General features: G+C 41.2%; 1 protein-coding gene across 2 annotated transcripts in view; it reads right to left on the reverse strand.

Moving 5' to 3' along the window:
• sdccag8 (serologically defined colon cancer antigen 8) overlaps window positions 1-24,438 on the reverse strand; it is a 48,528-nt gene that overhangs the window by 18,968 nt on the left and 5,122 nt on the right. The window contains exons 12-15 of one of the 2 annotated variants that reach the window (XR_002752234.1): window positions 23,941-24,057; window positions 22,499-22,641; window positions 13,868-13,970; window positions 4,316-4,443 (exon numbers count right to left, since the gene is read on the reverse strand). Coding sequence is in view for 1 of the 2 variants with exons in the window: in XM_014470689.2 (XP_014326175.1) it covers window positions 4,316-4,443; window positions 22,499-22,641; window positions 23,941-24,057 (388 nt within the window). In the remaining variant the exon portion in view is untranslated. The remainder of the gene's footprint in view (window positions 1-4,315; window positions 4,444-13,867; window positions 13,971-22,498; window positions 22,642-23,940; window positions 24,058-24,438) is intronic. The other variant, XM_014470689.2, reaches the window with a different exon arrangement.

Genomic DNA, 24,438 nt, shown 5'->3' on the forward strand with positions numbered 1-24,438 from the left:
TGAGGAAGATGTTACACAAGGGAGAGAATGCACGAAGCAGTTCAAGCAAAAACTACATGTTGAGACATTTCTGGTTTTCATAAGCTGTGAGAGAGCGAGACGTAAGGCAGATAACAGGAAGGCTGAATGAAACTCAGTTAATAACAGTGTTATAGATATTTTAATCTAAATGAGTCATTGAGTTTGGAAATTACATTTAAAGTATGAATCAATATTAACAGGAAGTCCAAATAAAGATAGCCATTTCAATGCAGGGTCTAACAAATAATTGCTAATATAAGTTAGCAATTTCTTTCTATATCTTCATACAGTTTTTAAAGGGAAATCAGAATTGACTGAATTTAATATCAACAAGTAAAAGCCACATCCAAAATGGGCAGTAGAACTTCTGTCTAGAATTTTACGACAGGCTCAGTTATTCAGTATAAATGTGCAATAGAAAAGTCACAAATATAAGAATCTATCTGTTATCCTAAATTAAACGAATAACAATACTGTTAAAAATAAATTGTCATTAGCGACAGTCCATTATGGTCACAGGGAGGAGTTGGACAGCCACCGGTAGCTGTATTATATTATGTTATATTTTGTGAGGAACACGTAACAGAGTTTCTCCCAGATGTTTCATCACACATTTCCACTGAGCATAAAATTGCGCAGGTTTGAATTACAAAAAGAAATTTGCTTAATGGAAACTTGCCGATTTCTAAAAAAACTCACGTTTCAAATTAAAAACTCTCTGTGTGAAGATGAAGTGGTTTTGAATGCTGAAGTGTTTTTCGCAAAACTGCAATGGAAACACTTTTTTCGCATCACACAAGTCGTGTGATCAACAGTAGATCACGATCTTGATCAGAAAGAGAAAATTAGAAAAGGGAAACAGCGGTCTTTTTCTCATAGACTGCACTGCTTGGTGATTCTTTACAACTCTCTATTTTACATGCAATCCACAAATTCAAGCACTGTGAAGCAAAAGATTTGTTTCTGTGAAAAAGTCAGACTTTTTCAATTAAATAATGATATGTAATTCAGTTCTTTTCGTTCTTTAGTTAAATTCAGCTGGGAAACTATTTTTATGCAAACATCGACAAACTGGGGAAAAAACTAAATGTCTCGATTTCAAAAGGCTATACAGTTGATACATAATTAAAAAAAAACAAAAACGAAACTACAACAGCCTGATGGATCAGAGGACAACCATTACCTTATGGCCAAAGCAAAGCACTGACACCTATTGTGAGGAATACTGCAGCAAAAGCAACATACATATGTCTCTTTTAATGGATATCCAAAAACTGCGCTTGTCAACACTCTCATTAACATCAAAAGTGCTCAAACAACAGGAGTCGCCATGCAGAGGGAACCAGTCGTACATTGAAGACAGAGCGGAAATCTAAAGTGTGCGAAAAAAGGGTAAAAGGAGCGAGATTTGTGTTTGAACGTGCTTTCTTCCTCCTTTTTCCTGCAGCCTTCCTGCCACGTCCTCATCCACACATGGGGGCCTCTTTCTGAACAATCCAACACCGGGCTTTCATCGCTCCTTTGAAACGGTCTACGTTTCTCTCTCGAACATATGTCTGCTCTTTAAAAAGAAGAGGAGAAAAAAAAACAAAAAAAAACAATGGCTGCCGTTTGGATTGTGGGAATGATCCACCTGCTTCGGCATTCTGTTACTGTCAAACAAAACCAAAAAAAAAAAAAAAATGCCAGTGACTTTGAAAAGTCACTCAGATAATGTTTGTTTTTGCTTTGCGTGCAGTCTTGGTTTGAGCCAAAAAGCAGCACTGTATCACATTGCTCAAATCTGACCCTTCGCTTGAAGTGTTTTGTTAAAAGTTTCCTACAAACGATGATTAAATTGGGTGAAATTTGACGTTTTGTTTGTCCATTAACTCTTTTAATGTGCATGCAGCCTCAGCCAATGTAGCGCTCCTGCAGAACTCGGATGCTACAGAGCGGTAAACTATAAAACTACAAAATCCCACGGACATGCACGCACACACACACTCAGCTAAGTTTTGGTCATGGGCTGCAGAAAGTTGTATGAAGAATGCTAATTAACTGAGCGGGCTTTGAATATATCTTGCCATGTGTAGGCCAAAAAGAACCCTGGGACACAGAAACACAGCAGAACTGGCACTGGAAACAAACAGAGGAAAAATGAGGGAGGGAGCGAAGGAGGGAGGGTTGGAGGGACAAATATCTGATATCATCTAGGGGTTGGTCTGTACACATTTACTCAAAAACAGAAACATGAAAAAAAAAAAAAAGGTGGGAGGGTAGCGAAGAAGAAGGGAGGGGGGCGGATGGATGGAAGGACAAACGGATGGACAAAGAGGCGGGATTTGGAGAGCAGGAAAGCTAATTATCCAGCTCGTCTGTTGGGCTGCATGGGGATAGGAAGTGATGCGAGTTACTAAAGGACATCCACCCCTCCATCCCCTCCCCATCCACAGCTTCCTGCTGTGCTCTGATGTCAGCTCTCTTTAGACAACATGTGTGCCGCCGACAAGCGCCAGAAAGAAACGCTTTGTTTACCCCCCCAACCATCCACTCTTCCCTCTATACCCTCCATCTTTGTTCTGCGTACCAGCAGGCTCCCTAGTTGTTGAAGAGAACCACAGGTAAATAAAAAGATAAGATAGGCGAGGGAAGGGAGGGTGGTTGAAGGTGGGTGGTGGGTGTTTGAGGGTGGTGGGGGGATCCAGATGGCACAGCAGATGTGGTAACAGCAGCAGCTCTGCTGTGCAGACAGACAGGGAGCTCCGAGCCGGGTCTCTCTCTCTCTGCTCCGCTCCCATCACCTTCCCATCTTCCCTTCTCTTGGCTACTCTTTATTCTCTTCTAAGAGACTCTGTTCTTTTCTGTTTATTTTTCTTCTTGTCCTAATCTTTTTGAGGTCACTTCAGCTCAGCTGGAATTTATTCCACTACATATTGTAGTGGAAGGTTTAAGATCCTGTTCCAGCAAAGATCCGCCCCGCTGGGATCTCCCTCCGGAGGAGATGGAAGCCATGAATCTCCAGGGCAGCCGGCTCAAGGTTGCTCTGGTTCTTGTTTTGGACCGGCTCAACCAGCTCTCACTGTAAGGCAATGCTCTTATCTAATCTGAGTACATGTGTCAAAGCACTGTGGCTGAAGGCTGCAACGCCTTCAAGGTGCCGGGTCCTGGTGGACCGGGCAGTAAACTAATAATATTTCAGCAAAAGCAGTAAAACATGGTGGTGGTAGTATGATGGTCTTGGGTTGTTTTGCTGCATCGGGACCAGAAAAACCTTTCGTCATTGACTTTGAACTCAGGTTTTTACCAAATACATGTTAAAGTAGAATATGTAATCATCAGTTTGTTACCTAAACTCCCTGCACACTTTGTCTATAGAAGCAAAGCAATTATCCAAAACATGTCACCAAGACCATCTCTGATTGGATCTTCAAAACATGAAAAAATGAAGACTTTTGATTAGCCTAGTCAAACTCCTGGGTGCCTTTTTTCCCCTTGAATAAATGGAATCACTGATCGTCACAGTTTATTTGTTCAGGTTAACTTTGCGTAATATTCAAGTCTGTTTGAGGATCTGAAACATTTCAGTGTCAAGAAAAAGCCATTTTGGTATAATGGTGTGTAGATAAATATTTACAAAATTATCAGTTCAGTAGAACAATATCAGCCCCTAAGATATCGATCAATATTACGATCAATATTATTATTTGATAGATTTGTTAAATATCCGATCAGTTTCTTGGTTATGTTATTCTGTCTCTAATGCAAGGTTATGACAGAATATTTGATCAAAATGCACATTTAAAGAGAAACCTGTGGTAAAAAGTCAAGATTTGATAAAGTGTGGTTTGTCACTGAAAACCTTCATATGTTCAGATTCACGCCCACTTTCCACCTGCCTTATAACCACCATAAAGGCATATGTGTATCTATATTCAGATGTTCCATATTTAGCATTTAATCATCATTATTATTTACTTCTATCCAGCCTACAGCAGCAGTAGTAATGTTGTAGCATCGAGTAGTTGAGTACATGAGGTATGAGCATCTGCCAATCTGCTGCTAACAGTAATATATTCACCGATTGAAAACTGTGTGCAAAACAAAGCTAAACAAAATGTGACATGAGTGTTATACATGTGAAAGCTATTTGAAAACTAACACGAAGCAGTAAAGTGTAAGATGAAAAAGGCATGGTGAGGATAAGGCAAATAAGACTGGAGATGATGCCAAGATAAGAGAAAAAAGTTTGAGAACTAACACTCAACGTTATTGGACGATATGGAATGTAAAACCTGAGCATTGAAGCACCGACCTCTCTGCAGGTGTTGAGCCTCCGATTTCTGCAGCATGACAGCCAGCTCCTTCTCCCGTTCCCGCGCTGAAAGGGTCACAGACGCCATTTCCTCTGCATGATCCCGCGCCGCACTCTCTCTGTCCTGTCTGAGGAAAAAACACACAAAAACACCAACAGTTAATGTTCTCCTAGCATCAGCCACATGAAGGTGCATCAAATGCACCTTTTAACCTTGAAAAACCCACATCTGTACATTAAAACTACAGACTAAAGACTAGAAGCACGATGGTGTCACAACTAAAAGGAAGAAATCCGTAAAACTGATCTGGAATCAGATCACAATCACTTTGTGGTGATTAAACTGTGGAAAAAACAGAAAGGAAATACATGTATTGATCCAAAACTATAAATGTGTAAAGTATCTGATGCTACCTGGTTCTACAACGCTGACCAGAAAATAGTCATGATAGGTTAGAACATAATAAAGTCAATTTAACTTGAAATCTAATCTAAACTAAAAACATTTCCCATTTTATTCAACTAAAGTATATTTGTTTTAGAGGGACATAATTGTGAAGTGGAAGAAAATGTAATCAATGGAAAACATGAGGAAGAAACGCCTCAGGCCGGATAAAACCAAAAGTGTATTTTTGCCTAAATTTGCAATGTGAGGCATATAAAAAAAACTTGTGATGGCAGCATCATGCTCTGGGGATGCATTTCCTCAGATAAACAAGCTGCTCAGAGTTGATGGTGAGATGGATCTGGAGTTACATACCAGGCAATTCTGGAAGAAAACCTGCAAAAGACGTGAGGCTGGATCAGAGTTATAATGGTTCAGCTCAAAGCGTACTGTGTTGGAATGGCCCAGTCAAAGTTCAGAGGTAAATAAAATTGAGAATTCGAGGCAAAAACGTAATTTTTGCTCTAAATTTAATCTAAGTGAGCTTGAGCTGTTTTACAAGCAGTGTAAACATCATCGTCATGCGTAAAAGCTGGTAGAGAAACTATCCAAACGATTCCAGAAACTGTATCAGCAGTAAATTAGCAGACTCTGTCAAGCTCAATATGAATTGTAAAATAAACCATATAGTAATTAGGTGACTTGTAAAAGAAATTAAGTGGACTAGATGTAATTTTGGGGCAAAGTGTAAGGGATGCAAATGACTCTTCCCATTTTTATTAGCATTTGACCTCTTCGTTCAGCTTCTCAACTGTGAACGACTGTGTGTTGGTTTATCAGATTAAATAAAATCAGGCTTAGTTTGTTAGGAAGTCTTGGAAGTTTGGAAGTTAGGAAGTTTGAAGGGTGCCTGCATGACTTGAAAGCTGTGCTCCGGCGTGCTGAACGCGTGTTTCTGACACAAGTTATAGGAAAGTGCAGAAAAGAGTGAGGAAGAGGACGATGGAGGAGGAGAGGACAGATGACACACGAGGGGCTGAACGCTGCCACCAACCTGGCGACCCATGAGTGACATAGCTGCTGTCTGCGACAATAAACCTCTGTTTCACTGTAGACTGGTTTGAATTACTGCAGAGGTTCAAAGCCAAGGCTGAAAACTTGATTAAAAATCCTTCTATAATAAAAAACAAAACATTTCTGCTGATTTGTTACAGACCTAAAACTTTGCAGCACGATCAACTCCTGACATATTCGACACAAGTCGGTCCAGAACCTATTGACTGAGCAGCAGACATTCTTGGTTTCATTCAAACCCTTTTAATCATCCGGACCGAGCAGGTAAGATCCAAACCAAGGTAGCATTCTGTTCCTGCTTGAATCAAACTTTATCGTTCAACTAAGTCCAATCGCATTGACACAACAGAGACAGACAAAGAAAGAGAGAGAAGAAAAACTACAAAGACAGGAGGGAAAAAAAACACAACACAGACACACACAAAAAAAAACCGAACAAATAAACAGAACTCTTCCTGAAGTCCAAAGGCGCTAATGAAGAGAGAATTCTCCAGTTTAAGTGAAAACTTTTCTCCCCTACAGCGTTTGGCCTGTATCTCTAAAGTGACCGCGTCTGTCTGTTCCTTCGTGTGTGTGCGTGCGTGTGTGTGTGTTCTCCTGCTGTCCTGCTGTCTGGGGTGTGAAAGCGGGTGGCGGGTGTGCAGGGGACACAAGGAGACTGTGTGTGTCTGTACGCATATGAGTGTGAGTGTATGAACCCCCGCTGGGCTTGAACAGCAGCCTGAGCCACCAAAGCGCACACCAGGGCTCAGCGGGAGACGGCGGGCAGGCATTGCCAGCCATTTGGTCCTGCAAGAGGTTCCAGGGGGCCGTGTATTCGTCTGTGTGTGTGTGTACGACGAGCTTGCGTGTGTGTATGTGTGTGATCAGGAACAGGGGGGCGGAGGGGGAGCTCACACCAGACCTGTTTACCCACCAATTAGCATCAGACAGATCGCCAGAAAGTTCCAGCAGTCAGCTATAGAGTGGTGGTGATGAAGAGGAGGGTGACAAAAACTGAAGATAGGGAGGCAAAAAAGACAAGAGAGCTAAACATTTGGCATCTGGTTGCTCATGCTTCTCTCCATTACCTTCCGAGGCAAAGAGGATAAACAGATTAAAACGTCTACTTCTTTAGGTTGGAGTACAGGGGGGAACAGGGGGGAAGGCTGGATCGACTTTAACTTGACTTAAATTCAAACTGAAGTTAGTAAATCAAATTAATGTGGTTTAGGCAGCCCACGCCATTCTGCTCACCCAATTAAAAGTAAGCACAAAATGGCTACCACCAAATGAAAGCATAAAAAAACAGGCAGCAAAAGGAGAGGTGTCAGCGGGAAGCCAACCTGGAGCAGGTGTTTGGGGCGCCAGCGTGAGCAGAGGCTGGATACGGAGGGCTGGAGCCGCTCAGATCTCCTTGGGCGATAATCTGCCAGCCAGTTAATTGGTGAATGGTCTCTGGAACTTGTTTGGGCCTATGAGGCAATAGACTGAATGTTCAGTTAGCAGATAGCTGCGCCTGTTTGTATATGCATGGCCCGCTGCACTGCAGGACAGCTTGATAAGTATGGCGAGAGCTGCATGGGCCAGCGGCCTAAGGTAGGCTGGAATGGCTCTGGGGCTGCAGCCAGGTACAGTGGCTGCTGGGTAAGTGGGAGGTGGCAGAGGCGGCGGCTGGCCGGCTAGCTGGCTGGAGCCGTGAGGAAGGAAAAAAGGGAGCCCAGTCCACACAGCCTGCTTAAGTGGGCACTATTCAAGCTGTTGCCCATTACATGTGGGGAGCCAGGGCCTGACCAAGCGCAGAGTTTGCTGCACCCCATGGTGAAGCCGGCATCTCACGCCAGAACCACCAAATGCCGCGGTTCATCAAAGGACGAGCACAAATTAATCTCAGACGGTGTACTTGGAGGAATCAGAAGAAAGTTGCCGATGCCAGACACCCCGACCTCCAGTTACACTCACTCAGGTACAATCACACACAATTCAGGAGTAAATGACAAGGGGAAAAAAATCACCTGGTTTTTCCATCAGCTTTCATAACATTGTGGATATTTAAGTGCAAAATATTCATGTTGTTGGACTGGATTGTCAGTGGGTTGCACCAATCATTACTGAACATGTTGAATGTTGAATTCCAACTTCTGATTAAGAGGCAAAGTAAATTACTATCTCAACTATCTAAGATCTAAATCTATAACAATTCTGTCAAACCAGAACTGGAGCATCCGACTGTAAATACAGGCTCTTTAAAGCACAGCTTGTGAGCTTCGATAACATTATTCTGTGTGGGAATAGGAATAAAATAGCAGTTGCAAAGCTTTACTTGGCAACTAAACTGGAGTCCGTTTTAAAATCACCATCTAACAGTGTATAGTGACAAAATATTGACAAAAACCACACTTTGAATCAAGATGTATTTTAGTGAGTGTTTGGTCTCATGAGAACCAAACAGATGAATGATTTGTAATTTAGCAAACAGATTTGAAATATGGGTTACAATATTTTTGATAATCAGGAGGGCTGTAAACTAGCTTTCTGCTAACTTTCTTTCCTTAGATGCAGCAGCACAGAAGTTAGGTGCAAGGCAAGGTAAATGATTGATTAACAAAAAAGTTCTTCATTTGAAGCAGGGTTGTACAAGACTGATAACTTACTGGCAAAGTGTCTAAAATGTTTTAAAGCTGCAGTGTGTAACTTTTATAAAAAATACTGCTCTGTGATTGGGTTGCTCTGTTGTTGAACCACAGGAAGGTCTTTCAGTGTTGCTGAGACTTTTGATTTTCCTCGATGGACTGGTCGCATTTGTGCAACCTCAGATTTTTTTTTTAGTTGCATAATTGAGAAAATTTGGTTGCATTCTAGAGTCTTAATCAGGAATAAAGTCTGGAGAGTGAAACATCCATCGTCTATACTGCTTGTCCATGCAGGGTGGAGGGAGCAGCTGGTGCAGCCTATCTCTTGGTTTCATTTAAATCAGATAAGCCATAAAGTTGCATTAAGAATGCGTTAAGATGCAACACTAAACAATCATTTCTTTAGTATCTGATTGCAAAGCAACAGAAACAGTTCATCAAATTAATGCATATTCATTGTGGCTTCTCTTGCTACACATTAACAGGTGTGAAATAAATATGACGATAAACAGGCTGTAAACTGAGCCTACAGCTCAGACACAAGTTTCGTTCACAGCAAAAAAAAACAACAACTGCCTCGGATCCTGATAATTATGGTGAGTTCATTAAGAAGAACCAGAGAAATCTAAATCAATCAAATGCAAATCAATCCGATTTTGAGGTCACATTTAGATCACCTCTACTATTCCTAGTACGTATTCATCTACAACTTTACTGATAAAACATCTCATGGAGCACCTTCAAATTATAATCCATGATCTAGAAGCAAGCATAGGAAACCTGTCCAGGCAATAATTAAGGAAGCAGCTAAGGCCAGTGGTACCTCTGGAGGAGCTGCATACATCCACAGCTCAGGTAGGAGAATCAGTGGTAAAACATCTATTGGTTGTGCTCCGGAATGAAGAAAGCCCAAAGAAGTCCTATTTGCAATTTGTAGATGTTATGTTTAACATGTAGTAAAGTTGCTCTGATCGTGCAAAACTCGAAAATTATTGTTAGCTAAGCTTGAGATAGTTAAAAAAATAAAATGGGTCAAAATTTGCTGTTTAAATGTGGAAAACTGCATTTAGTAAAACGCTTGAAACTGATTAATTAAAAAATTACCGGTGGGTTGAAGATAAATGCATACAAACATTTAAGATTTTAATTGGTAAAGTTATAAACTGAGAACCATGCAGCCCTTTCCTTCAAACTTACAATTATGCATTACTTTGTGCTGGTCTACCACATAAAATAATTTGAAGTTTGTGCTTGGGTCATGACAAAATGTAAGGATACACAGGTCCGGACTCATTCCAAAGCATTACAGGATCCAGTTTTGTAACTTTGATACTCTTCAAAATAAAACGAGACTGCCAATATTCCTGTGGTGAGGTGGTAGTGTAGTATAAAACCACATCTGTTTGATCTTAAACCACAACGATGATTCATTCTTGCCGAGCGCCACTGCAGCTATCTGTGATGGACTGCATCAGTCAGACCTGCATCCATATTCAACAGTTTGTGGTGCAGAACTACAAAGATGCTTTCTGCTTGCAGTATGCGAGTGTGCCTGCTCGCATTGGTAACTGAGACATGATTAGCCAGAGGCCTTGTGAAGGCCTGTCTTCTGGCTCTGCCAACAATAATAAGAGCACGGCAGAGGAAATACGGCGACATATTGAGCGTTTGCTGTGAAGCAGCACACAATAAACATCTGAAATATTTTGTGTAAAAGAAAATCCATGTGCCATACTTTTTTTTTTCTTTCTTGGTAGCAAACACCTCGGTGTGTTTTAGCACATTTTCATTAAACCTCTGGGTGATGCAAATCAATCACACTGTGCTAATTTTTTTTTTCTCCTCTTCATGTCGCTGTTCCGCCAAATTAGACAAACAAATCAAATACAGGCGGAGCTGGATGGAGCCTGAGAGCCTGTCTGCAGCGTGCCCGGTTCTTAATTCTACCTATCTGTCCGTCTATCCGTCCAGAGCGTCTCCATCTATGCCTGATCTAGTTTTTCTGCTGTTTCCATTGCTCCCTCCTCATTCTCCTCCCACCCTTTTTTTCCTGTAACTAAACTGGCTGTGTCTCTCTCCATCTGCTGGTTCTTCCTTCAGCGGCCCTGCACCTGTTCACACCTCCTCTCCTGTTGGCCACCTCTCCCCCCCCCCTCGTCTCCCTCCCTCTTTGCTCGGTGCGATGCTGCCAGGCCCGCTCCTGGCTCGGTTCGCCTCTCTGTCATTCAATCCATCTGTTAGCAAGTCAACTTTGTTTACAGCGGGCGGCCCAAGCTTCGTTTCTTCTTCAAGGAACGCTAAAGGCCCATCTTCCCCCCTGCTGTCATGAAGGTTAGCGATAAGCCAATTTTGTCCCCCCCCCCCAAAAAAGGCAAAAAAAAAAGGCAGAAAACCGCAACGGTTAATTATTATCTCCACCCTGAAAGTTTGGACAATGCTGCAAGTCTGATTGTCTTAAAATGTAGTTCGGTGCTTATTAACGGCTGTGGGCATTTACACAGGGGTAGCAGCAAACAGAGACAAACATTTTGCTGTTGCAGCACACATTCCCACAGAGAGGAGCCCGGCTCTAGATTGAAGTAATTAGCTGCTGATTGGCCTCTGTCATCATCTCATCTAGTCACAAAACAGAGCGAGAGAAGTTTAAAAATCTTAATTGGCACAGGCGACTGATGGTCTTAACACAAGAGAAGCAGCCTGGCAGCGCAGGCATCTGTGATTATTTTAAAAATAAACACGCAGCATACGTACAATATGCTCCCACACCGACCCAATCCAGAACGCCGGACTCAACGTCAATGTCAAATCTGTGCCCTGCGGAGAGGGTTGTGGTTAACATATGTGGAAATGTTGAAGGTCAGATTTATGCAAAAAGTACTCATTAATTAGGTTATATTGTAGCAATTTGGACACTCAAAGAAAAAAAAAAACAACTATATTTTTGCATTCATGTGACAAGCCCTTGCAGAAAGCCTTTATTGTAACCTCAGATTGACCTGATATAATTTTTACCACATTATTTGTTGTTTATGACTGGACCAGTTATAAAACTGTGAATGTAAGTCAAAATATTTCTTTACAGTATTGTTTTTCCTATTAGTTTTGAACTCAAAAGGCTTTCAAAATAAATGCATTCTAGAGTTTTCCTGCTTGTCTGAAAACTCGGTTGAGATTGAAAGATGGTTAATTTTTGAAAATGGTAAAAAAAAAAAAAAAAAGATAGAAACAAGGATGACACTATCGCCACAATCGGACAATATGGACACTGAAAATCAAATGTATGATGATGCAACCATGCTGATACTTCTCCACAGTAATTGTTCAAAGAAAAAGGTCAGTAAAAATACAATTAAAAAAAGCAGAAAATGCATCAAGCTAGTGGTATCTTCTTCCGTTTTGGATTTATCTTTTTCTGAAAAGTAGAACAGAGTTTTAGAAAAAGAGAAAACTACTGATCTGTGTGCAATGTGTAATGTACAAAGTCAACATTTCTCTCAAGCCTGCTCATCTTAATTAATATTTAAGGCCAGTTTTGTTTTTCTTTCTCTACCAGCGACAGAGACAAAATCCATCTTATTATTACACATTTTATTGCTTTTAGTTCAGAACTCAAAAGAGAGAAACCAACGAACATCCAGTGATTCCCCGTAGAGACCCGTGGCCAGATTGAGCAGATTTTGTGCCAGCATGTCTCATCCACTGACCCGAGAAACGGGCAGTTCAAAACCACAGGTTCAGGAACCCGGTCCGGTTCGTTGAGAGGTGACTTAAAGTTCGGGTCAATAGTAAAGCCTTTGCTTGAGGATTTTTTGGTAATGGAACCTGCTGGACCTCAATGGTCTTCCTCCTTTGAAACATTTTCTTAAACTTCATTCAGGGATTTGGAGCTACAAATTATGACTAAAACTTTGAATAACATTTCAGAGAAAGAGATGCATTGATAAGACTTGAACTGATAAAGTAAGACAGCTAATAATACTCTCAATATTCATTCTCTGTTCCCTTGGTTTACCAGGTTTCTTGTTTGTTGAAGTTATGTTTAGTTTTTTTATTATCATTAAAACAAATTTGTGTTATGACTAACAGATTTAGTCACAACATAATTATTTCATTTCAATTGAAGTATCAATGTTGTCATTCTAAAAGGGGCATTTTGTAGAATGGATAAATGTCACCGCATTTCTCCCCGATTATGAAAAATAATTTATTATCCTTCAGACTGATGGATAAAAGAAAATAATTTGATTTAATAATAATATTTTTAAAGAACATTATTAAGAACAAAGAACATAATTAAGAACAGCAAACATATACTCTTCAGTGCTGAGCTCGTTTCAGCTGTGTTGAAATTTACTTCACACCTGAGACATCAGTAATAATGTCTGAAACACAACTCACCTTCCCAAACCGTCATGATAACGGGGCCAACCAGCAGGAAGGCACAGGCACCATTTCAGTCTGCTAACCTGCCCCGCATTTTTTTCCTTTCAAGCCTTCTGCCAATTTCTCCTAGGCCAATTATTTTAATTAGTTTTGTTGCTCAAGTGTCAGAAAGTGAGTTTTCTTTTTAAATGCAATAAAACAGCGTGTTCTTAAAAAGTTATTATGTGCATTCAGTGTAGCTGAAACAAACGAGGTCTTGTATGGACAAAAACGAAGTATTTTGTTGGTCCAAAGTAGGTAAATATTGTAAGTTAAGTTGACGTTCATATTTGTAGTGGCACAGATGTTAGCAGTGTTGACTTGCAGCAAGAAGGTCCTGGGTTCAAATCCCAATCTAGGCTATTTCAGTATAAAGTTTGCATGTTCTTTTATTGTTCTTTCCGAGTACTTGGGTTTCCTCCTGTAGCACAGAACCATAAAGCTGAACTTAACCAGCCGCTGTAAATTGGCATTAGATCTGTGAGTCTGGATGGTTGTTTTCCTCTGATTTATTGGTGATCTCTGAAAAATAGTATAGTAATCAGATGTTTCCTCATCATCATAAAGTCCTAATGTGGGCTGATTCAAATTCTACCGGGCTGCATGAGGACTGGACCTCCTTTCAAAGTGACTTGAGATTATCCTTGTTGCAAGTTGGCGCTTTCAAAATAAATAATTTGAAACGAACAGAACTGAATAAAGCTGAAATGAACTGTATAAGAAGCATGGAGTCTCAAAATTAAATAAACAATTTTTATTTCTTATATTCACTTGTTCAGTTATTTCTGAGGTTCAAAGCACTTGTGAATCCTTAATATTCTGCAAATCTGACTGCTTAGACTGACTACATTTCTTGGGAAAATTACTGTATTTGGCATTTTTTCAAAAATTTAACAATTATTTTCTTTATTAGAAATGATATAGACTTTGTGTTTTACTATTACAAAGAATATCTGAAGTCAATAGATAATCCTTTAAAAACCCTCTGTTCTTTCCTAGTTTTTCAGTTTCCGTTTAACTTTTTCATATTGTTTTTCCTTTCCCTACCGAGTGGATTACCTCCCTGCAGTTCCTGCCTTTCTGTTGACTTTTCCTCTGAGCATCTCCTGGTACAACCAGACGATGGAGACACCACGATCCAAAGCACGAGACCTGGTTACTGCTGTGGCCGTAAAGGAAAACAAAGAGAAGGCTGAGGACTGAAGGCAATAGTTTAAACAAAACAAAAGCAAAGAGATGCTATATGAAAGATAAAAAGCCATGAAAAGCTAAAAAAAAAAAACAAAAAAAAAAAGAGAGAGAGAGATGAATGACAGTGATAAAAGAAAGCAATGAGGGGAAAGGAGGAGCAGAGAGAGGTTCTGTCATGTTGGATGAAAGCTGTGCCTACTGGGCAGTGGGCACTGTGTAAAGCCACTGATGCTGCCACCCACACAGCAGGGGTGTGTGAAGGCCCGAAGTTGACCAGATGACACACACACACACATACACACAGTAATTGTGTAATGTTTCCATTATGAATATGCCACATAATGGAAACAGTGGAACCCTTTTATAATGTACAAACTCTTGCATAGCTCCTAATAAACTGAAAAAAATAAAAAATAAAAAATCAACCTTGGCGGAAACTAGGTGTAGCATAAAGAGGGATCTAAAAGAAAGAGGCAAGCAGAGAATCAGGTGAAGACAGCAGTAGATACATGACAGAGGGCTGGTGCTCGCTTTCGCTCTGTCCTCCAGCAGTAGTGTGTGTATGTAGGCCAGTGTCCCAGGGCACACTTGGCTGGGGTGGCAACAGTTGTAGCCGACAGATTTGCCTCCACGTTGCCTGAGGTCTCACAGTCAGCGATCTGTCTATTGTTTCGTTACCCGGCCCCACCGGACGGCCAGATGACAACAACTCATTCTGAGAGTCTTCGTACTTAAAGAGAAGCGCAACTACTGAATCTGAAACGTGTGAACTTGAAAGGTTTAGATACAAATTAAGTAAGTGTGTGTACTAAGTGAGAAAGGCAACAATGTACAACACAGAGCTTGCAAGAGCTAGGAGAAAAGTATAAGGGCCGTAGCAGGAAGAAGACAAAGAGCTGTCTCATGATTCCAAAAGGAAACCTTGATCAAAAAAGATGTCTGTGGAAATCCTGAGTGGACTGATGTGACCAAAGTGGAACTTTATGGAAGGTGCGTTTCCCTTTCCATCTTTAGAAAAACATGTTTACTGAGATGGTGGGGTGATGGTCTGGGCTGCTTTGCTCCTTCGTGATCTGGACGGCTTGACGTGATTGATGGATTCTGCTTTCTACGAGAAAATCCTGAAGGAGAATCTCTGGCTATCAGTTTTATTATCTTAAACTTGTGCTCTTTTGAGTGTGTTTCGCTAGTGTGAAAATATTTTGAGTGATGAATATGCATAGAAAAAATAATGGATAAGTTCAGAGTGTCTATTTGTTGGAGAAGAAAAAAAATCTGGATTCCTAGATTCACCTAAAGTACTGAATGTAATTTCCTCAGGATCAACAAAGTACCACTTAACCTAAGTGAAAACGTTTCATCTCATCTTCATGAACCCAAGAAGGGATGAACTGATGTATAAATTTTGGGCATTACTAATACCATTGTTATGGCTGATCACCAATATTTAGCAATATTATATAGATTTCAGTACTCTTTTGATACCGCTGACTTCACCACTGCTTCTGTGCTTCAGTTACACTCATTGTCACATGACCAAACAAATAATAAATATCGATTGTTAATAGTTCGATTTACCAGATACCGATATGTTAAAAAATGACCAATATCAGTCGATATCAATGTTAGTGGCGATATACCGAGCATCCCTACACCCAATTTCATGCATTGCTTAGTCTCGCTGACTAGATGCATAATCACAGCCCAAGGCTGGGTAAAATATTGAAGTATTGGAGGCAAGTTTCCATCAAAAACGGGAGCAAGAGTTTTAAGCACCTACATCCAAGATAAAGCAAATGCAGCATGATACAAGCTTAAAGTTTAACGCTTCGGGAATGACGATACAATCAGAAGTAGGAACAGTCTAAATTGCCAGAGTGCTTTTTTTTAACTTCCTGGAACATTTATCCTTTCTACAATGTATATATATATAATATTTATAAAGACATTGAAGAACATAAGTTTTTATATTGGCCTTAAACTGGTTTCCACAAATAAATGACAAAGGTTTTAGTCCCGTGATAAGCTAAGTCCACAAACAAGTCAGACAGTCACCAACCATGACAGAATCAAAGCAATAAAAAATATTATTTAAAAACATAAGTAGGTCTCAACAGATTGAGTGAGACAGACAGAAGCGGAGAGATGGAGGGAGGTGAGGAGCAGGATGGCAGAGAGGGCACTCTGACAGCGAGGAGGGAAGAACGCAGCAAGGTCTCGTCACCGGGCCAACGGGCCCACCACTGTCAACATCATGCCACTCTGCGGTGCACACACACATACGCGCACACGGCTGGCCCACAGCCCTCCCAGCTGCCCTATCCGTAACTGTCTGATTAGTTGTGCTAAGCAGCCCCTCCCCTGCCAACCATGGTGCCATCTGCTACCCAACAACATGGCCGCCGACCAGAGAAGCACACACGCCCACACACACACACACAGAGATAAACAACAAGCCCTGTACCTGGCACTGCCCTGCTGCCATTTCTCTCTCTCTCTCACACACACACACATTAAACTTCACAGACACAGGTGTAGCCCAAAGGTATCAACACATAACATTCCCCCAAAGAGATGCACACAAACTCATCAAACTGCTCGGAAACACACACCCCAACATGCAACCATGCTCTGAGAATGTGCACACACACGCACACACACCCCAACAGAGTTGCTGCAGAAGGCAGTGCATGTCTGCATGTGGTGACAGAGGTTAGACACTGTTAATGCCAGGTAGCAAGAGCGACGGCGTGTTCAAATGTGTGAGCATTCGCTGGCAGTGCTCGGAGGTTCATTATGGCCCCCGCTCCTCCTGAGCGGCTGCAGCCCGCATGGCGCCCCGGCCCTTTTATTCCGGGCCGTGATTGGACAAGTGCCTCCCGCGGAGTTGGTTTGCAGCAGTTTTGTCGCGCCCAGATTTCGCTCGCTGCTCAAAGCGAGCCTCTGGCGGGACGAGGCATCTGCTGCCTCACCTTCCTCATTTACACTTCTCCGCCCTCGCACACACACTCAGCTCGATTCACCGCCTTTCCAGGCCTCGCTGTCACGAGTCGGAACTGAGGAGGGGGAGAGAAATGAGAACAAAGTCAAGGTGCAGAGTGAGGAGCAGCGTGGCATGTTTAATCGAGTTCTGTGAAGTTTTGTATACGAGGGTCGCAGCAGACGGTCACGAGATCTGTCTCTAAGACTGTCTCTGAGTGTCCATCTTAGGATTTTAGAGTCTCAGGGAGAAGAACAGAAATACAAAAATTACTTCCATCTCAAATTTCATTTTGTTTGTTTCTTCAATACTTTCTTTAGTAAACTACATCATTTATCAATATCATCATCATCATCATATCAACTTCAATGGTTAATCACAAATCAAACAGCTAACCAACTTGTTTTACTCTTTGATAAAACATTGTGACATCAAAATGGGAAAAGATATAATCAATGACATTTTATGCCAACAAGAGAAAGACATCTTAATCAAACCTTTAGTGTAATTTCTGCTTTCAAAACTTCATAAACTTTATTTTTTATGCAAAACGTCCAAAATAAAATAGCTGTTTTAGTATATTGCTTGAAGTACACAAGCCTAGTTCAACCTAAATCTGAAGTAGCAAAATGACACTTTTTATGTCTTTAGACGTGAGCGATTAGTAAGTACATCAAAAACAAAAGTATAAATGGGTACAATGTTAAAGGCAAAGTGTGATGTGGCAGCTCAAATATAAAAAAAGTGATATTAACATTTATTAATGTGAAAACTACTGCATTTTATAAGACCTTTGTTCTCTGTTCTTCCGTTTCAGTCAAGTTGTAAATAAGAATCTTCCTAATCTGTCCTGCCTGGTAAAATGAAATTAAAAACCAAAAAGTGTAAACTGCAGACTGGTTATGTGAAAAAAAGAGAAAAATGTTGCTGCTTCCATTCACTACTTCTATGTTTCAGGAATGAGAGGCCTGGCACACACACACGCACATCAGTAAAACAATGCCGATCGGCACTGAAGTAGAAATTACATCACAGATCTGAATGTTGCTAAAATTTATCCTTTTCAATGACAGTTGTTGTGGCAGATGTTTATTTGTCACCGTTACAGACAGACTTGGAGACAACTGTGCATTCAAAACCACAGGTAGAGTGCAGGCTTGTTAGGTCACCAAGCTGCTAGAAAACATTGCTCCTGATCTATTCCCCCTCAAATGACCAATCATGTTGACTTCTTCATTTCCATCGTCACCATATGAACTCAAATTCAAGCTAAAGATTTTGTTAATACTAACGTTCTAGCTATGCATAATCCGAATGTGTGCGTAACTTATTTTTTCATATTTCTCAATGTCAGACAAGTTTCATTAATGCAGACCCATCTACTTTACTGGCATTAGGCTTCATTAGCAAGTTCGTTTTTCAGCTCTGTATCGGTGAATGAGATTTTATGAATTGTTCTTTTTACTGGAACCCTGAACCTTAAGTTTGGTGAGAGTAACCATCCTAGTAATGTTTTTGACCAGCTCCGTTCTCTGCTGTCACTCTCATGAACATGAATGCCTGATTTCATGGGGATAACAGAACTGGTGGAAGATTTGGTGCCTCGCAGATACCGAACTTATCCCGAACCAAAGTAGGCCACCAGTCATGAATCCCTAACGCATGCAAATGCACAACCACCACTCGTTTCTATCTGGCATGTGTGGGGACAGAAGTTATGCTGGTCGCTTTTTCAGGACGGCCTTTGGGATGTGCGAACACAACAAAGGGAAGATACGAGGCCGGATGGAAGCAAGAAAAGGAGGAAAGAAAGTAAAGAAAGACTGGAGCAAACAAACAAACCAAACTTTGTAAAGCCCTCTGCTGGGCTGGGGCCGGGACTGGAGCGAGTGTGTGCGCACACGCGAGGCGATGTGAACAGAGTGCTGGGGATTAGGACAGATCCTGGGCTGTCCAACTCACAGCTGGCTGATGATCCAATCCTGGAGCACAGCGCAGCGCACCAGCCGCCGTGGGACCCCCGCGTGCGTGCCTGCATCTGCGGGTGTGTGAGAGCCTATATTAATGCCTGCGTGTGCAGGCATGTGGGTTCAGCTGATGTGCATATCAGCGTCTCTGGAACTGCTCTTGAACAAATACACGTGCAAGTGTGAGTTTGCACAGTGAGGAAGGGAGGGCTAATAAAATTTAAATAGCTGCCTATGCTTCTGTCCACTATTTGGAGGCCAGCTATGATCACTCAGCTCATGAATGGGAAGCAGAATGAAAGAGGGGAGGGAAGGAGTTGCAAAAAGATAATCAAAATCCTGCTTTTGAACTCGGAGGCTGATGAATAGCTTCCAGCTTAGCTGCAGTGGATCTCACACTCCTGCTACAATCCGCACAGCAATGCATACGAGCCCACTAAGGCTACAAAAGCTCACAAAGGCTTTGTAGATGGCAAGTATGAATAAAGTGAATGTGTTCCCCAAAAACCTTTATAAAAACAGAAATAGAAGATGAAGAAATACAGCATTGCTATGGCAGTAGATCGTGATTGGTTGTGTGTTTAAGGTCGACGTCCTGCAGGAAAGTGAACCTTTTCCATAGTCTCAAGTCTTTTGTCGTTTCGAAGAGGTTTTCTTCCAGGATTTCCCTTTATTTAGCTTAATTAATTTTCCCATTAACTCTGAACAGCTTCACTGAACCTGCTTTAGAAAAACCTCCCCACATCATGATGCTGCCACCACCATGTTTCACTGTGTCAAGGAAAGAGTCATCGCAGCATGTGCAGTGTACGTTTTCCTCCAGTTGCAGGATTTTTCATATAGGCTAAATGTTCATTTCAGGTCCCAACTAACCAGATCATTTTCTTTTTCTTCTACACGTTTCTAAATGTTTTCTTTCTTGTGAAGTCCATTAATGATAGTTATCCTATCAACAAATTCTCCAACCTGAGATGTGGATCTCAACCCCTGAGCCCTTCACACGGGTTTACCTGTTTGACCTACTTTTTGTAGGTCTAACATATTTAATGATTTAAATGAAATACATTAAATCTAACTGTTGTGATGTGATAAAATGAAACAGTTTAAGAGATGACTTTCTGACCTGGGCCCTACATTCACTCATTAATGAATCAGTTTCAGGTGGAATAGGATGGTATTACTAAAGATGGGCTAGTTGGACCCTTTAGGGTTAAAGAAGGACCAAAAACAAAAATTAACTTCCAAATCTACTGCCAGCTTTCAAAATACATTTTCCCTCAAGCAGTAGGACATAAAATAAAGTCTTCATTTTTTTCTTTTTTTTTTTCAGAAACAACATGATGTTGCACTGTGTTGAATTGCACAATCCTTTTCCTCACCAAACCCAAACCCTGTTAAGAACTTATGGACTTCTCTAAAACAGGCGAGTTACAGTGAAGGAAAACAATTCACTACTCTATACACAGCCTGTGAGCCTCAGGTTGCTGTTGCACAGAAATTTAGTGGTCGACACCTTTAGAAACAGAGACTGGATGAACAGAAGCATTTTAATCATTTTTGAAAAGAAGGTAGTAGTATCGTAATCCCACTCTCCATTTGTTGCCGTATAATTGTGCACACAGATATGTTCCCAACACAGACAAAAACTTTACCTGTTAGGTAACAAAATGAATCCACAAAAATACAACTTACCTAGTTATTGTGCAATATAAATTTATATAGGATGTTTAATATGCAATTAAAATGTACTGAATGTAAGATTTGAGACTTGTTCTGTCAATTTATCTAATTAACTCACAAAAATACTCAACTACTAAAAAAAAATTAACTGTCCAGTCACCGTATAGTTTAAGTGGCTTATGTGCACAAAATGCAAAAAGAAAAGGTAAAACAGCAACACATGGATACAAAATGGGGTCATGTTTCTGAAAAGGTAAACTTGTCCAAGCTCAGGTCTGCCGGATTTTGATTGCTGTTATTTCCATATTTAAATGTTGCAATGATTTGTTTAAAACACAAGAATAATAAGTTGTTAAAAGAGAAATACTTCAATATAAATTAAAATTAGAAGTGGCTTTTGCTTATAATGACTAAAATTGAATTTTAATGGCTACATGCAAGGCCAAGTCAACAGCTGTCAAACACCTAGTTTGCGTCTGAGGACAGATAAAACTATAAACTCTCTCATGCACATACTGACACATGCGGCGTAAAACGCTTCAGTACAGTGGCTCCTCCAATGCAGGTCAAAGTCATTGTGTTTGCCACATTAATATGCACATCATTCTCCACAGCTGGTGGAAAAATCACACACCCACACTCTCACACACACCGTTCGTTTCAGGCTTTAAACACATAAGAGCCCACCATGGAGCCAATGTGTAAGTGCTGGCAAGCTGACAGACCAACACACTTTAGCACAGATTAGAGCAAGAAGCTGAAACGGACATTGACACACACGCACCAACACACAAGCGCACACAGATCACGCAAACTAGCACCCCACAGCCCCCAGCACCACGGGACACTTCTGCCACATCTGTGCCCATCTCACACACGTCGGCTGTGGGCAACGGGGGCGAGACAGAGACCTGAGTGGCTGGCGTGGTCTGGCAGAGCTTGGCAGGGAATGGTGAGGGGGAAACAGAAGCCGGCAGAGGACAGGAGAAACACAGAGAAAAGAAAGAAAAGAAAAGGACAGAAAAGAAAGGAGAGGAATTGAAAGGAATTGAAAGGAAAGGAAAGGAAAATGAAGAGGGAGGGAAAGGAAAAGGGCAAAGAAAAGGAGAGGGAAAAGTGTGCAATAGTTCAAGTGAAATAATTATTCCTTTTATTTTAACCATTGGAGAGGTTTAAATTATTAAGGAGCGTGAGGAAGTATCTCAAAACCTTAAAACCATTGAGCTGAAAGAGAAAAATACAGATAATCATTCAGATAAATATGTGGAATAAACATCTAAAACAATATCTGAGAAATTAGGAGGTAAGAAAAAAAATACAGAAAATATGAAAAATATGAGGAAAACAGACAGAGAGCGCCGGTAGCGCCCGCAGCGAGGACGGGTGCAGAGCTCAGGCGGGTGGCACGGAGGCCAGGCTGTCCAGTGACCATCAGCCGCGCTGTTGTGCTTGTGTGTGTTGAGGCGTGTGTGTGTGCACGCCAGGGATAGGAGAAAGGCTTAGGCGACATTTTGGCTCTGCTGGAGCTGCTGCTGGGCTGGGCACTGGCCTGGTGGCACGAAGCGGTGTGTGTGCGTGTGTCTGAGCGTGTTTATTGCATTATGTTGTGGCATGCTTAACAGGATTAGAGGTGACCTAGTGAGGTCCAGTTGGTACCGGGACCGCCACACAGCGGCGCGCATGCACATTTGTGTGTGTGTGTGGCTCATATAATAGGATTAACCGTTACCTGGTGCGGTACAGTTGGTGTGCTGGTCTGAACTGGACTGGGCTGAGCTGGGCAGGAGCTGGGCAGAGAGGAGTGCTGTGTGCCCATGAGTGTGTGTGTGTTTGTGTGAGTGTGGTGGCATGTATAATAGGATTAGGTACTACCTGGTGAGGTGCAGTTGGCGCTGGGCATTTGCCAGCTGTTCTTCCAGGCTCAGAGCTTTGGACTGCCATTGGCTCCCAACCCTTTGGGCCGCCTCCAAACGCTGCCGACAGCAAACCAGCTCTGAGCTCAGACTTTCCACTTCCTGTCCCACAGAGAGGGAAGAAGAGGAGTTAGCGGAGGTGGGGAAATCTTTCACAACACCCATCTTCTGCCGTCGCACATTAAACAAAATAAACCAAGATTACAATCTCGTGAAGACTTGGTAAGTCAAGAAAACAAATAATGGTGTTACGATGCACATATTTCATAACAAACAAATAAATAAAGCAATAGATGATTTTTACCAAAACTATTTAACTTCCAACTCCCAAAATAACGCAGGAAGAAAACTGTGATCAGGATTAGAGATAAACTAAAAAGTATAAATTATAAATGTATAAAGTATAAATAAAGAGAGTATAGACTAGGCGGAAAGTACTTGATGTCCATGCATATGGTGGATAAACAAAAAATCACTGTTAGAGAAGATGTCTGTTCACAAACCGCTGTGTCCAAGCCTATAAAAGGAAAGTTGTATGGTAGGAAAACATGGATAGTTATGTCCGGAGGAACACTGGAGAGGCAAACAATCCATGTTGCCTGAGGTCTACAGAGAGACATTTCTGATGATTTAGGAAACGATGTCATCTGCTGTTGTTGGTCCTCTATGTTTGATCGGGTTCACAGTCAAAGCAGCCGTGTAACAGAGTATTACAGAGCATTTCATGATTCCCTCTACTGACAACCTTTATGGGATTCTGATTTAGTTTTCCAGCTGGGCTTAACACCTGCCCACACTGCCAAAGGTACCAACACCTGCTTTAAGCATAACAACGTTACTGTGCTTGATTAACCAACAAGACACACACTTTTGAGAAGCTATAAAGCAATTTCAAGGGGAAGACGTGAAATCAACCGTGAGCACCTTTTACATTGAACAACTGTAATAAATTAACTTCTTGCTGATAGCCTATTATTTTAAGATTAACCTTGAATTTTATGCACAACAATATTCAAAGTTTCAAAATAATTACATGCTATCCCCTGGATGAGTTATTATGGTGACTGTGGCTTTGTGGGTTGAGTAGTCGTCTTGCTATTGGAAGGTTGTAGGTTTGATTCCTCCTGTCGCACATGTCGATGTGCCTCTGGGCAAGACACTTAACCCTAAATTGCCTACCGATTAGTGTACAAATGTGTGCATTGTGAGTGTGAATGGGTGAATGTGACTCTAGTGTAAAGTGCTTTGAGTGGCCAAATGTTTGGAAAAGCGCTAGATAAGTTCAGTCCACTTACCGTTTTATGCTACAACTATTAGTTAAAATGATAAATTATTTTAATTTATCTGCTGTTAAAACAACAGATATAAAACAATAAATTCAGAAGCTGGATGAAAACTTACCTGTGCAGCTTTTTCCTTCTGCCTGCTCGTCTTGGCCTTCAGCTCTCTGAGCTCTCGCTCAGCCTCCTCTTTCTTCAGGCTGGCATTGCTAAGCTGATACCGCAGATCCATACATACCTGGAGAAGACAGCAAAACAATCAGGTTTTACAATACCACCACTGATTTATAATTAACTGGTTTCAAACTACCTTGCAATACCTCTGCTTTTAATATGCTTTGACTAGGTCACCAGACCTTGAGATATATATACAGCTTTCCTCACTACAGCTCTCTGACCTATATAGGACTATACTGAAATACTTTTACCTCTCATCTCATCGAGATGCTTCAATAAACACAACTAAAATTTTACCTAAATACATCAAAACTTAAAATGATTTAATTCTTCACCATTGTATTCGAGTGCAAAACTGACACTAAAACAGATGTTCTGCTGCCATCTACTGGAAACACAAGAACATTACAAGTAAACGCTGCTGGTTTCATCCGAGTGTTGA

Source organism: Xiphophorus maculatus, chromosome 22, assembly GCF_002775205.1.
Source record: "Xiphophorus maculatus strain JP 163 A chromosome 22, X_maculatus-5.0-male, whole genome shotgun sequence".
In the NCBI taxonomy this organism is placed as follows: Eukaryota; Metazoa; Chordata; class Actinopteri; order Cyprinodontiformes; family Poeciliidae; genus Xiphophorus; species Xiphophorus maculatus.